General features: G+C 41.9%; 1 protein-coding gene across 2 annotated transcripts; it reads right to left on the bottom strand.

Annotated features, from left to right (window-relative positions):
- Positions 1 to 870: 870 nt before the first annotated feature.
- Positions 871 to 16,818, bottom strand: nr2c2 (nuclear receptor subfamily 2, group C, member 2). 2 transcript variants are annotated; one of them, XM_052050333.1, is made up of 15 exons: positions 16,603 to 16,818; positions 14,383 to 14,482; positions 14,102 to 14,178; positions 13,804 to 14,004; positions 12,532 to 12,637; positions 12,231 to 12,410; positions 10,981 to 11,137; positions 10,797 to 10,887; positions 10,524 to 10,669; positions 10,145 to 10,307; positions 7,834 to 7,955; positions 4,703 to 4,842; positions 2,899 to 3,036; positions 2,689 to 2,794; positions 871 to 2,113 (listed from the first exon to the last, which is right to left on the bottom strand). In XM_052050333.1, exons 3-15 carry the CDS (start codon positions 14,168 to 14,170, stop codon positions 1,939 to 1,941), a joined length of 1,794 nt encoding a protein of 597 aa, XP_051906293.1. In that variant the 5' UTR covers positions 14,171 to 14,178; positions 14,383 to 14,482; positions 16,603 to 16,818; the 3' UTR covers positions 871 to 1,938. The 2 variants fall into 2 exon arrangements, with proteins under 2 accessions (XP_051906293.1, XP_051906302.1); XM_052050342.1 differs by lacking the exon at positions 16,603 to 16,818 and adding an exon at positions 16,433 to 16,583.
- Positions 16,819 to 17,353: the final 535 nt, after the last annotated feature.

Raw genomic sequence — 17,353 nt, 5'->3', positions numbered from 1 at the left:
TACTGAAAACCATACAACAGATGAAAACAAAAATGGACATACTGTATGCCATAAAAATGTTAGCCCGAGAATACTCAAACCAGAAAAGTGAAGAAAAAAATCAAATTTCTTCCAAAACGGAGGTGTTCATCCTAATATGTTAAAGCCACAACATTTAAATAACGTATTTCATACAGCATTTAATAAAATGCAACGATCCACTTCTTCATGCACAATGATGCACTATAAAATGATGGTTAATAGAGCAGACAGCATAAACATTATAAAATTGCTTAAAAACAACATGCACTCATTTTAATGAAATTACATGTACAAAGGTAAGTTCCCACCAACACCTTTACAAACAGTCTCAATGAGTATTAAACTCAAATATTACCATTCACATGCACAAGAACTTATTTCTGATTCGCATGTCTGCCTCACAAAACAAAGATCCAGGGTTCAATTCCGGGCTCTGGCCCTCCTGTTTGCAGTGTGCATGTTTTCCCCGTGCCTGCGTGGGTTTTCTCCGGATACTGCGTTTTCCTCCCACATTCCAAAAACATGCATGGCAGGTTAATGAAACACTCTAAATTGTTCCAAAGTGTGACTGTGAAAATGAATGGTTGTTTGTTTATGTGTGCCCTGTGATTGGTAGGCAACCTGTTTCAGGGTGGACCCCCCCTGCCCCCACTGCCCGAAGACGGCTAGGATGGGCTCCAGCATGGTCCTCATGAGGATAAGTGACTCGGATAATGGACAGATAGATTCCCATTCTCATTCATAGATACATTTTCTGACCCATCAGAAAAGCAGAAAGCAGCTGCATAAAGTCGTCAAGACAATGCACTTGAGACTGGCTTCCAACAATATTTTTTTTCTTTTGTCCCCCCCCCCCTAAAATTAGGGAATCCTGCCCCAAAGTACACTTAGTATGCAACAAGCAAAATTGTTCAGAACAATTTTGTAGTCTTCAGAAAACATACAAAACACAAAGAGTGCAGTCAGGACAGATGTGTACGATTGCCACAAAAGTGGTCTGATGTGCACTTTGCAAACTTAAGCACAAAAACAGTAGCAATGCTACACTTAGACAAGTGTGTAAAAATAAATGTTTTTGATAAATAAACATACAAAATGGAGACAAACAGTCAAGAGACAATGACAGGACAGGAAATAAAGAAATTGTGATTGTCATAAAGGGAAAAGTGATGAGGTGATTGCACGGGAGACATTAGCCATGAATTGATTCAAGGCCAGAAATACATGTGCATAACAGAAGCACTCAGAACATCAGCGATGCCATTCAGCAACCAAAATATAAACCTGATACAATTTAATAATTTGGCTAATTGTATGAAAGAAAGCTAGAGAGCTAAAAACTGGAATAAATACATCAAGGGTAATATCCGTTACCTATAAAAGAACTTTGCTTACAGATAAACAATGGAGGTCTGTTGTGCTGCTATTACACAAGTAGACCTATGCACCTGATAGATGCTCTCCTTCCAGTTGTTAGTTACATGTGTTCATAGATAAAAAAAAAATAAAATAAAAAAACCAAGATTAGCAAAGGCATTGCAACACATATTTATATTTCATAACATTTGTAATTGCTTAGACTAAATGCACATGAGGGGTATCAGATACCAGTTTGTACCGCAAGGCAATTCATACGTATTAAAACATACATTTGAAATGCAGGCAAAAAATTAGAAGTCATATGTTCGTTTTTACACTGTATTTAGTTGGATTCTTTATTATTCCATCTTTAGGTCAGATGCAATTTTGAACCATTGGGTTTCATTGATGAGATGAGAGTATGCCTCCAAAGGCTTTAGGATTTGTACATCATGAGGCCACTGTAGGATACTCAACACAGTTTCAACACGAAACCTGGACCAACCCTCGAGGGAACAAAGAGTACCTGAAGTGGAGACTTGGAAATGTTTTTCCTCATCACTCAGCAGGGTCGACATCCTGGCTGTTATACTCAGCTGTTTCCATCTTGAGGATGTAGGGAATGATGCTGTCAATCGAGACGTTGCCGATCAAGCCAGTAAAGAAGAGCTCCTCGGTGATGTTGGAGTTCATGAGGCGCAGCGCCGGGAGTCGAGTCAGGATGCGAGTCAACCTGAAGATGGATGGAGACATGCATGCACGCATGCAAGCACACACACGCACGCACACACCATAAGTGCAGAGTGAAAAACAAAGTCTGGTAGTTTCAGGAGCATGACAGGTCAGGGATTTGCAAAATGTGATACGAGTACAATTAGTGGTATGTGGGCTCTCACTAGTGGTAAGTGAAGTAAATCACTCAATTAAATACAAATATAATTTTGTTTTAAAACATGAAATTCAACGAAACATGTAAGAATGGAATTGGTACCTATGCATACAGCCTGTTTACTTTCTAAAATCCAGTACAGTACATTTTTAAGTATAGTTCAGTTGTATTTAATGTTTAACTGTTTGTAAAATTATCTACTGTCAAACTAAACATAAAACAAAGAGAATTAAGAACCTTGGGCATGTAATTCAGTCCACCGTACAATTTTCATTTACCGGTAACTGAATAATGTCTGTAGTTTTATCATTTTCCAATATTTAAGCAGCGTGTTAATATAGCTTTTAGGAATAGAAATCTTTCTACAGATCTCTGGATTTTTGGAGTCACCATACAGAAAGTAGGAATGCCTTTTATACCTGTACGTGTCATCTGGATATGTTTTCTGCACATAGTCCTGTAGCTCCATCAAGGCTTTTTCTTGAAACTTTTCCACCTGTCCGCTGCAGTCGACACCAGGGTGATCTGTTGACATCATATGAATGCATTTCTGTTTTGTTTTTCTGCTTTTGTATTCCTCGCATTCACATCGTTTGACTATTCACAGCATTGGTGAAACAAAGACCCACCGGGACTGAACAAGACGATGGCCTTCAAGTAGGCGTACTCATAGTTGTCTGTCTCCAATCTCGTCATGCTGTTGCAAAACTCCTGGAACTTCCAGATGTGCTCCATCACCTGCTTCACTCTCTCCACTGACAGCTTGTCTACAGGTCACACAAATTCACAGGACAACAAGGTCTGTGTCAACCATGCTGGATGGATCGCCATCAGGTGTCAGCAATCACACATAGTTCTGGGAGATATGGTGGTGCTTTGAGAAACAAGTGACCCGTCATTAGCGTTTTTATTTGGCTTTGACTTGCAAACAATTCTTCAAAAAAAGAGACTTCAGACAGTTTGTTGCACTTGCAGTTGAAGTTTACTTTCAAACTAAACAGAAAAGACGATAAACGTGTTGTGTATTTGAAACAACCACATACAGTACATTTGCTTTAAAGCCTGCTAGCGGATGCTAACATATAATAGAAAACGCCACAATCAGGCTAGCTAATAGTAGCGACGTGACCTGATTACACACTCATGACAGTCTGTCAAAAGGCTGAGTCAGTTTGGAACGGCCATTTCAACCCGAATACAACGCAGCAAGAATTTTAAAAATTGGATGAGGGCTTCCAGAGAAATGTAATTTTTTGTGTGAGCCAAAACTGGGAAGAATTTTGTAGACTGCCTTTGGAACAGCCGGTCAAAAGACATATTCAAATTATCTTGAAGCAGTAAAACTTAAATAGTTCTCAAGAGATATTTTTTAAGAGGAATTTTAGAGGTCATTTTCATAAAAATGTCACAAAGATGGTCACCACATGTCACATTCCAACAATTAGCATCCACGTTGCAGTTATTAGCAATGGATACAACGGAAGCAAATGTTGGAACAACACATGTCGACAGAGAATATAACAATATTCAGAGGCATTCATTCTTTATCCTCTGCAAAGAACGAATACTTTTAACTGTTGCTGACTGTGGAGCGGACACCAACTCCATGTGTATACAACTATGTATAATAATATATTTTATTTATGAAGAGCTTTACTAGATACTCAGACATTCAACAGTTCAGGATTGAAAATATATACAAAAGAAAGAGGTATTTCTAAAAAAAAACAGCCACCTCTTTTATATTGCCCCGAGAAGGCCAAGTCACCGAAACCAGGAGGAGCACAATGATATCCATTGAATGGAAGCAAAATAATGTGACAAACACTGTTTGATTTCTTGACTTTCTATTTAGTTATATCTTACTGCATGTTCTTAAAATTAGAATAATATAGTGTTTTCGTATTTAAAACAAATTACAAATATTTGTTGTTTTTGGGGAGAGGCTGGAACAGAGTAAAGCTATTCTATTTACTTCAAGCAGAAAAGATGATTTGAGAATTGTTTTGAGTGGCACACATGGTCATGGAACAGATTAAATTCGTATCTTAAGGCACAATGGTATCACAATTTTAAATTGACTTGAAAATATGCTACCACTGCCAGCACCAAAGAGTGTAACGAAGTTATTCCATTTTTTTCTGATCAAGTGACTGCCAAGTCAGATTAGAAGGCTTATGAAGTTGGTGTGGCAGTTAGCTAGAGTTGCAAAGGACAGGGAGAGATGCAATAGTAGACGTTTACCTTCCAAACTCGCATCTACTTTGCTCTCGCGAGTCATCAATAGTGTTAAGGCCCAAGGCAAAGAATAGGAGGGAATACATTGTATGACTAAAACATCCGGTGATCCTCACCTGTGAATTGGGCATATTTTGACACTACAAATGATGTTGTTCTGTCCTACTGTGAGATGAAGATAGCGGTGGCCCATACCATCCTGGATGCTGCTTTGAAGGTGGTTGACAATGGCAGCCAAGATGGTGGACAGGTTCATCACATGAGCACATTGAGCGAGACCCAGAGTGAAGAGCTCGTTCCAGCAGGCTCGCACCAAATTGGTGTTTTCTTCCTGCCTGGTAAAAAAAAAAAACATGACAATGAACCTGATGTTGTGCTTCATGTCTATCGCATGCCTGCTTTTTGCCTCTGGCAGCTTGGCTCCAAAGGTTGCCAGCTGCATATGGTCGTTTTCTAAAAATGTGTTCTCTAACTTAAAGTGTACCGCCAGCGGCCCAATTCGATGTTTTGATGGGGAAATGGAGCAATAATATCAAGTTTAATAAATATCTTGTGATCCCATTTTTGGGTTGAACCTTGTATTTGCTAAAATAACCCAACTATCAATTTTAATGCATGGTGCCGTTTTAGGAAAAAATGTGAGATCAAGTTGCTTGCTGACTGGGCTGTCCCTTCCACCCACCAGTTGCTATTGAGTGATATACCAGATCGCTTGCCTCGGGTTGTAAATCTGTCTGTTCTTGTTTTTTTTCCTCGCTATGTGACCCTAATAAGCTGTCATAGAAAGAAAAGAAAAAGTGTCGATTGAAACAACTTCCATTGGTCTTGACCCTGGAAAATTGCAAGAGTGACAGATTCCTCGGAATCTGATCAAGAAAATGCTGCGTTGAATTGGAAAGACCAATGAATTGGAAAGACCAATTCAACGCCAAAAAGGCTTTCAAAATGCTCTAACATCACTGCTTCACCTCTTGCAGGCAAGTTTGCCTGCGCGCATTTGGTGTCATGGCCTCTCAACAAATGGGGCCCGCGAGCTATTCTAAGCTATATGTGTACATGTATATATCTGGTATATACTAAGGGTGTGGAAAATAATCGATATTAATCGATACATCGATGCGCACGTCCTCGATCCGAGTGCATCGGCTCATTCACTGGGTACGACGCGATTGACGGGTGAAATCGCGATTCATCACGATGACGGGTGAAATCGCGATTCATCACGATGCATTGATGGGTATCGGTGAAATCGCGATTCATCACGATGCATTGATGGGTATCGGTAAAATCCGATTCAAGCGCCGTTTTATTCATGTTAAACGTCACATATCTGCCCTTTCCTAGGCGCAATGAATGCATCATCATTGCTTTGCGTTTTGTTTTGAATACGGACGGTAGCCGTGCGTCACATACAGTCCAGTACACAACGAGCGAAACATTATGGAAGTTAGCGCACGCAGCAGCAAGGAAACTACTATATTTAATGCAGCCGCAACATTCAAATCTTATGTTTGGAAATACTACGGCTTCGAAAAGAAAGACGGAAAGCTTGATAAAACCTCCGTAATTTGCAAGGAATGTCGCACTAAGAAGCCATACAACGGCAGCACCACAAATATGCAGACCCACTTAAACCGATGGCACCAGATCACCGACAAGTTTCCCTCCCGCTCCCCCCGCTTCCCCGCCCAGTTCCTCGTCGGACACCGGAGAAACTCTTGGTAAACCAGGTCAGGATCAGAAAAAAATTGCCTCTTATTTTGGGAGTCCCCTTGCAGCTCACTGTGACCGCGCAATGGCTATAACTAAGGCCACTGCTTATTTCATATGCAAAGACCTCCAGCCTTAGCGTGGTGGACAACGAGGGTTTCAGACAGCTCGTGCACGTTTTGGAACCCAGGTATAAAATACCAGACAGGTCTGTGTTCACTTACAAACATATTCCCGATGTGTACAACAATGTGAGAAGTGAGATTACTGTGTCGCTGAACAGTGCGCAAAGAGTTGCACTTACAGTGGATGGGTGGACATCTTGCGCTATAGATTCATATATATATATATATATATATATATATATGAATATTTCATATAAGACACTCAGTGAGAGTCTGTTTGTGTTTACACTATAGCAACAGCTGTGAGTCTCAGGTGCCAAATTGTTTACATTTTCTTTGCACAAAACCCAATTGTGAAAGGGCTTAAATAAGTTGTTTTACAAGTTCTACTCTTTATAAGGAATAAAGTGGTATCCTTTTTGTAATACCATACTGAATTCCATCTTTTTAAAAGCTTTTTTTCTTTGCTTATTTGCATCATGTTTAATTGCACAATATCGCAACAAATTGCATTGTATCGTATCGGATCGCATTGATTTGAACTTAATGTGTATCGAATCGTATCGCATCGTGACGACAGTGAAACGTATCACATCGTATCGCCAGAAAATTCCATGTATCGTTTAAGTATCGCATCGCTGGCAGTGGATCGTGATGTGTATCGAATCATCCTCAGTGCTGAGATTCACATCCCTAGTATGTACATATTAGTAAGTATAGACTAGCAGGGGTGCCCAAACCTTTTGAATCGAAGATCTACTTTTCGATCAACCCGGGATCTACCCTTACCGGCGCGCGCATACACACACGCATACACACACACACGCATACACACACACACACAACAGCTCTGATCACAAGCTGCAATTGCAAACTGCTGAGCGCTAACAACTTCCGGTGACGTAATTACGCGCCACCGGAAATTTAAGATTTACCTGCTTTATTTAAAAAAAAAATTGTGAAAATGAGACTGATAAGATGATTAGTGTGCAGTGTATATTAACAAAAAAATATATTACTAAGATGTACAAAGACACAAAAATGGTTGTTTGTTTTATTTCTTCTCGACACTCCTCGCATCTACTTGGGACCTGTCTTAGATCTACCGGTAGATCAGGATCGACCTAATGGGCACCCCTCTATACTGTAGAGGAAGATAGCTGCAATTGAGCTCAATTAATATAACTTGCTTTTCGCATATTAGTAAGAATATTTGTCTTTGCGCATTGATCTCTTTTTTGCCTGTTTGTGTTCCTAGAGCATTTGCATCTGAAAAGTCATTATTTGGAGGAATATTACTCCTGGAAGTGAATGCTAATTTTCATTAGCACGTCAATGGGATTTTACATTGACATCACATGGGATTAGGACTGGCAGTGTTTTATAAAATGAAAGCATGTCTTGGATTTAAATATAGAATGTGTCTCGTTATTTTTGTTGTGTGTTTAGTGTTACAGTAAACTGGAATGTCATTACTGTGCGTGTCCTTACCCGAGGGCTACGAAGGCAGGGATGGAACGTGCCCAGTGCATTGAGAGGAAGAGAAGCCTGGAGGCCGACTCACAGATGTAGTGTACATTCAGGTACTCAGGCATGGGGCTAGGCATGGTCAGCTAGAAGGAAGACATAAGGACAAGTTGTCCAGGTTCTTTCAAGGAGACGTGTTCATGTCATTAACCCAAGTGGCCTTTCTATTCCTTTTTTTTGGTGGCAATAATACTGTCATTGTGAATGATTAGACCACATCGCACATATTCTCAAATCACTACACTGGCTTCCAGTGAGTCACGGAATATATTTTATTACCGGTATATAGATCTTGAAATGGTCTTAGACCAAAATACATTCAAGATGTACTCTGTGATGCATCCAGACCCGTTGGTCATCTGGGACAGGCCTCTTGTGTATTCCCAGAATCAAACAAGCATTGTGTTATAATGCTACCCAGTGGAACAAACTCCCTGTAGACTTGAGGTCTGCTCAAATTCTCCATTGATTTAAATCAGAGCTGAAAACGTTACTGTTTACTGCAGCATTCTCAGGAATCTAGCTTTATTCTCTTCTTTTAATCCCCATTTGCACGCTATCATTTAATATGTCTAGACCAGGGGTGCCCAAACTTTACAACATACAAACATTACTACTTTCAATTTTTGACCGAAGATCTACTTTTCAATCAAACAACCTGCCGAGATCGACCCGTTACAGCGCATGCGCATGCACGCATGACACAATGAGCAATAGCCTGACAGTGAGGCATGCGGTGCACTAAGACAGACTGTTAACGAGCATAGCTCACGCGTACCGTTTTAAAATGCTTCTCTCGGCCCTCCAGATTCCTCTCGGCCCTCCAGATTCCCCTCGACCCCTTTGTTCCCCCCCCCCCCCAAGATGGCGCCCGAGTAGGCATCCTTCGGCAAGTGCTCTTCAAGAGCCTTGCTTTTTTGTTCTTTTTTGTTGTTTTTGTTTTGTCACATGTCGTTGCCGTTGTTTCATCATGTGGACCTGATATGGACTGTTTTCAGCGTTTTTTGGCCACGACATTCGTCAAAGGAGAAGTATCTGTGCTTGGTAGTTGCGCCTCCTCGGCAGCACGCCTGTACCAACACAGATTTTGATTGGGGAGGGATGTCGGCGCCATTGACTCTCGGTGCTGGACAGACCTGGGGCGCTTGTGTTTTTTGCGCCTGTAATGGGCAGCATTTTTCACAACCCCGATTTGTTCAGTGGCTATGTCAGCGCTGTTGGACAGTTGGCGTTGGTGCGGCTGGATGGATGGCCGCTGAAGTTGAGGATGAGGAGAGAGGAGCGTTGGCGCAGAGCGCCGATGCGTCTTTGGAACCGAGAGTCACCGCTTGGAATTGAAATGGATTTCCATGCGACAGGAGAAGTGAACCAATCTCTTTTTTCGTCAATGGATGCTACAGCTTCTTGTTGACTTTGAAACTTAGCTTGTAGCCGACGTGTGCACATTTTGAGCACGACGTCTCTGATCCACTGGTGAAAGGACACTTTGATTCTCTCCTCTTTCATCTCAAACTGCTTCAAACAACAAAGTGTGTGACGGAAAAGTGGTTAGGACTGCACGACTGTCCGTGTTTTATGTTATGTGTTGTGTTTATTATTTTACTTTATGTTAACTGTTTTGTTAAGCGCTTTGTTACAGCTGCCGCTGTTGTGAAAGCGCTATATAAATCAGCATGTACTGTACTGTATTGCATTTCTTTGCCCGTCCCCTTGGTGAATTGTACAAAACAAACTCTGAATGAGAATAATGATAACGTAAAAGATATAGCGCAACAACTCTGATCACAAGCTGCAACTGCAGACTGCTGAGCGCTATCAACTTCCGGTGACATGTTAGGTTTAAGAAGACCTTCTTTATTTGATTTTCTTTTTTAAATAGTTTTTGTGAAAGTGAGACTGATTGAATGATTAGGGTGCAGTGTGCATTAACAAAAAAATATATTACGAACATACACAGAGACACAAATGTTTTGGGTTTTTTTTCCCCTCTACACCCCTCGGATCGACTTGGGACCAGTCCGTGATCTAATGGTCGATCGCGATCGACGTAATGGGCACCCCTGATCTAGACTGATGCTTGGTAATTGTTTTAATCTCATGATTTTGGATGACTTTAATGTGATTTTTGGAATGTCTTAAGATTTTGTTTCTTTTTCTGGAATGTTTTATGAAAATCACTTTGAATTGTCTTATATATAAAATGTGCTGTACAAAAAAACTCGCCTTGCCTTGACAGTATTTGATAACCGTTATTGAGTTGCTTGATCTAACCCACCTTAAATTTAACATGGCCATCCGTGAGCAGCGGCCCTTCCACCTCAATGATTGGGGTCTCCTGGTCTTGACCAATTAGCTGTAAGGTCGTTTCACTAACACACTTGTCGGTTATGACGCCCACTTCAGGGGGATTGAGAACTTTGGCCAGGGTGTCAAAGGCACTGTGAAAAACACAAAACACACAGGCATGCACACACAAACCCGTACATTTGTCGATTCGCAGAAAACTTCAGAACACCAATAATTAGTACGATAATTAGCAGCAGATGCTGTACTTTGACTCAAGTACAGAGTGAGGGTACTTTTGCCATCTCTGCCCACTTGCAGAGTCCTGTTCGTGAAAAGCTAAATCATGAAATTTGCAGTGCTTTGCTAACCGTGTTATCTCTGTAGTGTTTTTTTCCATATATTGGCAGTCGGATGAATCTCCATTTTTCAAGTTCTGCTTTAAAGAATCGCTCAGGCTGGCCAGTGATGTCACCACATTTGCCAACGTCCCAAGGTCACTATGGCCGGACTCCATCTAAAGACAAATACAACATTTTTACACCTACAATTTTGACCGTGTCTTGGCCAATGGCTGTTTGAAGCCTGTGGAAATATTTAATGGAAGTAGATTTTTGCACAATACAGCACACCGAGAGTCACACCTTTGAATCAGTTGTCAGCATCAGCGTTCCATCACTCTGCATGACGGGCTGCTGGATGTTAACCAGCATCCCCTGGTCCAGCAGGCTCGATCTGCAAGCGACATGTACCATTCTCAGGACCCGCATTGCATCTGACGCATGTCAACATGCCAAGACTGTGAAGTTACCGTATATTGCCACTAACCTGGAGCCATCTGTCTCTGTGTCCGAGATGAAGGTTGGCGTGGCGATGAGTGGACTGTTAATATCCTTGCGGATGTATATTTTTTGGGTGGAGGGTGCGCAGTTGACATGTTTCTCTCTAGGCACAACATCGGCAGGCTTCCTCTCGCTTTGAACGGCTGGGGGCAATGAGCAAAGTATGTTCTGTATCACACTTTTAGTTTAATCATCCAGTCTCCAAACCACCCAAGTGGTTTGTAAACCACTGAGGGCAGGGGTGTCAAAAGTCAGTCCTGAAGGGCCGCTGTCCTGCCTGTTTTCCAGCTCTCCCAGGAGCAACACACACGATTCACATCATCAAGATTGTTCTAATGCTTCTCCAGAGCTGGTTGATGAGCTGATCATTTGAATCAGGTGTGTTACAGCTGGGAGAGCTGGAAAACACCCGCGCTGCAAAAAGGAGAGATACCGACGCTCGTTCCTACCGACTGCTGTCAGGCTGATGAATAAAAAATAACAATCATAATAATAATAATAATTAAATGATGTGAAGGAAAATTGTAAATAGTACTGCGATTTATCCATTGTGTTCATATTGCATTTAATTGAAAGATGTTTGTTGTTTTTTTCTCTTTCTTCTTTCTACATACATTCTTGCTGCTGGAGGCTGTAAATTTCCCAGTGTGGGACGAATAAAGGATATCTTATCTTATCTTATATATATATATATATATATATATATATATATATATTCATTCATTCATCTTCCGAGCCGCTTGATCCTCACTAGGGTCGCGGGGGGCGCTGGAGCCTATCCCAGCTGTCTTCGGCCAGTAGGCGGGGGACACCCTGAATCGGTTGCCAGCCAATCGCAGGGCACACAGAAACGAACAACCATCCACGCTCACACTCACACCTCGGGACAATTTAGAGTGTTCAGTCATCCTGCCACGCATGTTTTTGGAATGTGGGAGGAAACCGGAGCACCCGGAGAAAACCCACGCAGGCCCGGGGAGAACATGCAAACTCCACACAGGGAGGCTGGAATCGAACCCCGTACCTCTGCACTGTGAAGCCGACACGCTAACCACTGGCCTACCGAGCCGCCCTATATATACACACACACACACACACACACACACACACAGTATATATCAGTCTGTGTTACTCCACTGTTTGTCTTCAAATATCCGTTGCTTAAAGGGATCTAACACTGCAACTACTGAGGCTGTGTTTTGGGTGCCGTTTTATTGCACTGAATTCTTGACTCACAGTCAGTCTTCATCCCCATGTTGAGGCATTTCTTCAACCGGCAGAACTGACAGCGGTTGCGGTGGTGCTTGTTAATGACGCAATCCTGCTTACTGCGGCAGCTGTAGGTCAGGTTTTTCCTCACACTCCGCTTGAAGAAACCTTTGCATCCCTCACAACTCATCGCTCCGTAGTGACGGCCTGAAAACAGGTGATGTGAATGTGAGACTCACTTTGTGTTTGTTTGAGAGCAGATTAGCATCCTATAAATCTCAGACTGGCAAAAACAATCCATGAAAAACATTACTGTCAACTCAACCACCTGAAGCCTTATCCCCACACACCACACAGTACTCGAGCATCTGCGGCCGACTCAGATCGCCCGAATGGCCGAGCAACTGCTCCATCGACAGAGGATCTGTAACAATCTGAGAACAAAGTGATAGAGACATTAATGCAATATTAATATTGGCATATATAGCCAAACATATTTCCTTAATGTAGCTCTGGTAAAATGAACACTCAGTTGTTGAATCATCTTGGTCAGGGGTGTCCAAAGTCGGTCCTCAAGGGCCGCTGTCCGACCTGTTTTCCATCTTTCCAAGGAGCAGCACCTGAATGAAATCATCAGGATCGTTCTAATGCTGCTTCAGAGCTGCCTGATGAGCTGATCATCTGAATCAGGTGTGTTGCAGCCGGGAGAGCTGGAAAACAGGCAGGACAGTGGCCCTCCAGGCCCGGAGCTGAGATTCTTGGTGCAAAAAAGTGAGGTGTATTGCCCCTTCAGCACGCAAGAGACAGCATCATCCTTATGACTGAAGTTGAGAAATCGAGTTACTCACCTCCATGTGCTTGTGCTGTCCTTAATTTCCCTCACTGTATTTTTATTAATTACAGTGTATCTCCTTGCTATTACAAAATTCATTGAACTTTTTTATTTATCGTGTGCTCTGCCCGGTGTGCACTTACTGCCGCCACTTTGACACCGCGCAGTCAGTGACTAAATGACAATTAGTCTCTGACAGTTAGCATTTGACAATCATGTGGGGGCTATTTCAAGTGAACGATCAGAAGGGCTCCCAATACTCAACTCTCAAATCATTACTTTTGACGGTCGATGTTTATTTCTTAGTTTTGTTCTGCAATGTTGGGCAAAATACAAATTTTGATGATTGAGATACAAAACTGCTTATTTGGAGCCTTGTGTTGGGGAAGAACTAAGTTTAGCCAAGGATATGAACGGGGGTTACGGAAACTCTTTGCCGCCATGTCTATACCTTTGCTCTGCTGGGTAACTGTTCGCCATAAGCGGCACGTCATGTGACCAAACCCGGAAAGCAGGTCAGCAGGCTCCTACATATCTACAACAACAAGGGGTTGACGACATGAAGGTTTCACGTTGACCGTGCTCCAATTTTGTTTCCTTTATGGCTGATGTCTTCGGACAACAAGTTGAATACTAATCCTCATGAGGGTCGCTAAATGCCTATCATTTGTTAATGTTTTAAAATTACAGATGAAGTCAAAATGTTGCCAGTCACGTCAACATAAAGAGAAAGGTGATCTTGTATTTATTGCATTGAATTGTTGTCACCTGTATCTTTCCTTGCATGAGGCTGTCTGCAGATGTAAAAATTAGCTGCTTTGTGCTGTGGTTGTCTGGAGAGGTCAGAATAACTTTTCCTGCCCCTGAGCTGTCCGATGTGGTCAGAATGAATTGCTGCTTGGGAGCACTGGAAGGGTTCATGGCAGTTACGATCTGAATCTTCGGACCACTCTGCCGGTCAGTTACAATCTGAGGAGGGAGAGCGACAGTGTGGCAGACATACTGTAGTGTGGCACAGGCTAATACAGGAAAAGAGTAGACAACACCAGAGGTGGAAGATACATACCTGTATCTGCTGTGATGTTGCTGGAGCCTCACTAGACACAATCTGAAAGCACTTGGGTGACTGACTCATCGCCGAGTCTGTTGAGAACAATAATACACTACAATTTGAAAAATGTTTTATGGATCTTCATCAAGCAGCTCAAACAAACACAACCAACACATTGCCCTGCATGGTCTTGTTTACAGAGGAGCCTGTCAGCCAGTCTGCTCAGAACAGAACCAACATTTCAAACACTAAATAAAACACAGTGTGGACAAAACTCCACTGGAAGCCACACTTACCTCTGCCTCGTAATCAAAGTCCGCTTTCTGCTGAGCGAGCAAATTCAGGTTGGCCGTCATGATGATGATGATGATGATGATGTAAGGTCATTAGTGAGGACTGTTTGGAACAATGGAAGCTGCATGATTAATCCCCCGCAAAGGTGCATAATAACAAAAGAGCGGATAAAATATTAGTGCTGGTGTATCATGAAGGCTATTCATGATTTTTGTATTAATGCAGCATTTCCCGATCTTGCCAAGGCATACATTTTACATTAGAAAAAGCTCAGAGCAGACCACCAAGAAAAATGTCAATCTAAGTCTTAATTTTTTTCAATGTTTATAAGATAAGATAAATAAAACTTTATTAGTCTCGCAATGGAGAAATTCCCAATTCAGAGCAGCAAAGTTATGAAGGGAAGAACTCAACTTGTTGAAATGTTAATCGTGTTCAGATTTTCAACAATAATTTGCTTCATGTGACATCTTTTTGACTGAAAATCACACTTTTAAACTGCGATGGTAGAGAAGATGGCTTCAATCAACATTCAAGCCATTAACCCTGTTTTGTCAATTGACCTGCCTTGGTTGCTTGCTTCCTCCCCTGTGGTGTGCGGTATGGAAACACTCATATCACATTCCAGGGTTCAACATTAACGGCCCACTACGTGACTGTATCAGGCCAACCAAAGTTCACAGAAAGAAATATGATGAAATCAACGCATTCTTGGCTTTTTTGATGTGAAAAATACTTTGGGTTTTAGCTGCCTAAATTGATCAATTATCATTCATATTTTTACTGCACGGAGCACATTTTTTGCACATCAGATTAAATCCTTCCATACGTAATGTCTTGAACAAGATTAAAGGATTTGAAAATACAATACAGTACAATCAAATACAATACATCTTTAGGTAGACACTTAAACAGCTTCTTCCTTCTAGCCATTAACTCCTTAAACAGTCACTGACATAGTCACTCTTCTTGCACCACAAAATGGTACTACAAAACTACTGGTTACTCTAAAATGGTTCAATGATTTTGTTGTTTACGATGATACTAGTGCAGCGTGTTATACCGGAGACAAATTCCTTGTGTGTTCTACATACTTGGCCAATAAAGATGATTCTGATTCTGATTCAGTTTGATTTTTTACTGCAAATAAACATCACATGCAAAAAAATAACTACACAGAAGTAATATTTTCTTAAATACCTCAGTTTAAACTTGCAGAATATGAAATAATCATTGCAACTGGAGCTGTTGTGAAATCTATATACAAATAAAGATGCACTATAGTGTATAGCATTGTACTTATCATATAATGAACATAAAAGGCCAGGCAGTTTTGCAAGGCCACTACAACATGGATCATCAGTGCCTGAAACCAAGAGGCTTCATTTAGGACCCTGAATTCCCTCAACTGCACTGTCAATATTTTGCACACTGATTACAGCGCACTGGAATTGTCATCTCTATTTTATTTCTAGTAAAATACAAAGACTTATTACACACTTTTCATATTTTATATATTAGTAAGTTGGCATGCATTCATTTGGGATATTACTGAAACACTAAATATCCATTTGCGGCTGAATGTGTCTGTTTGTGATGGCAATGCTCGCGCTTTGCCACCCGGAAGTGTCTGACGCCATGGCGCGACTGTCTATAAAGGGAGGGGCGTGAAGCGCCACAGTCTTGCAACGATTGGATACGAATCACAACACAACAAAATGGAGAATTTGGCGAGCAGCCAATAACACTGGTGGCGAATCCTCACGACGAATACATGTCAGCGCATCAATGTTCACGCGCGCATAGTACTGAAGATGTGCTAGTAGCAAATAAATGTTTCGCGATTCAGCATGGGGGTAGAGGGAGGGGGAGTCCCACGACATTTCCGCCACATTTGTGTTGCCGGGAAGGCAAAGGTAAAAAGGTCGTGTTGTCTACGGTTAGCTAACCAAGCTAGCATAACACGACTACATCCGCAGCTTGTTCGTCATTCATTCTACATTGACACATCAACAGCTCACGTTAGTAATGCTCTACGTCATACATACGCACATGTCAACCCAATTCATAGGAGCCGCTGTGCGCAACGACCCTCCTCGACCGTGTATCGAGTCGCGCATCGGCTCCGGCTAGCATACAAACCGGGAAATTAGCACCGCTAATTTATCACGCGCACCGTCTGAAGGCTTTTCTGTGCTTTTCAAGCCGAGGCCGACCCTTACCTCAAAAAGTGGACAAACGGCGATTTGGGAGCTGTCTGATATTTTACAAAATTAATTATTTGGATTTTCTGCTGTTAAAGGTCATAGTTCGTGACCCGTTGATGGTTGGTGTTTTTTCTTTTTTTCCCTTCTTCCTCTGTCGCGTCCCAGCGCTCCTCCTCCGGGCGCGTGCGAGCCAGACATGTGACGTCATTGTGTCTACCAAGAGACACATGTGTCTGCATATGAATCAGGGCATCGTTCATTCTTTCACTCGTCAATCAAAAATCTAAATCTAAAAAAAGGCTCATTATTTTGTTATTCTTTTAAACATTTATGTGGTGCTCAACCCCCCCCCCCTACTTAATGTTTATATTCATATATATATTACTACTTTATTGTCAAATGCGCTTGAAAATTTTCCAAGCCCTTGGCCTTGGCCTCGGGTTGCCGGTCCTTGGACACAACACTGGAAAATGGATGGATGGATGTCCACTGGGACAAAAGTACAATAGCCCACCGTTTTCCTGATCCTGTCGCCCTGATTATAAAACCGAGTAAAACAGTTAATAAAGAGTGCACAATGCATTACAATAATACAGCAGTAACTGAAAATGACATCACTACTGTGTCCTTAGTTCTTTTGGGGACAAAAGTAGCCGCTCGCACACGGCAATTGTCCTCGCAGTAAAAAAATCCAAAAATAAAAATAGCGCGTGCACGGGGGAAGCGTGTTTGGGCACGAGACAAATGGGCAAACTCACAGTCCACT

This window comes from Hippocampus zosterae, chromosome 2 (genome assembly GCF_025434085.1).
Source record: "Hippocampus zosterae strain Florida chromosome 2, ASM2543408v3, whole genome shotgun sequence".
NCBI lineage: Eukaryota > Metazoa > Chordata > Actinopteri > Syngnathiformes > Syngnathidae > Hippocampus > Hippocampus zosterae.
This window is presented reverse-complemented; position numbering and strand designations above follow the sequence as displayed.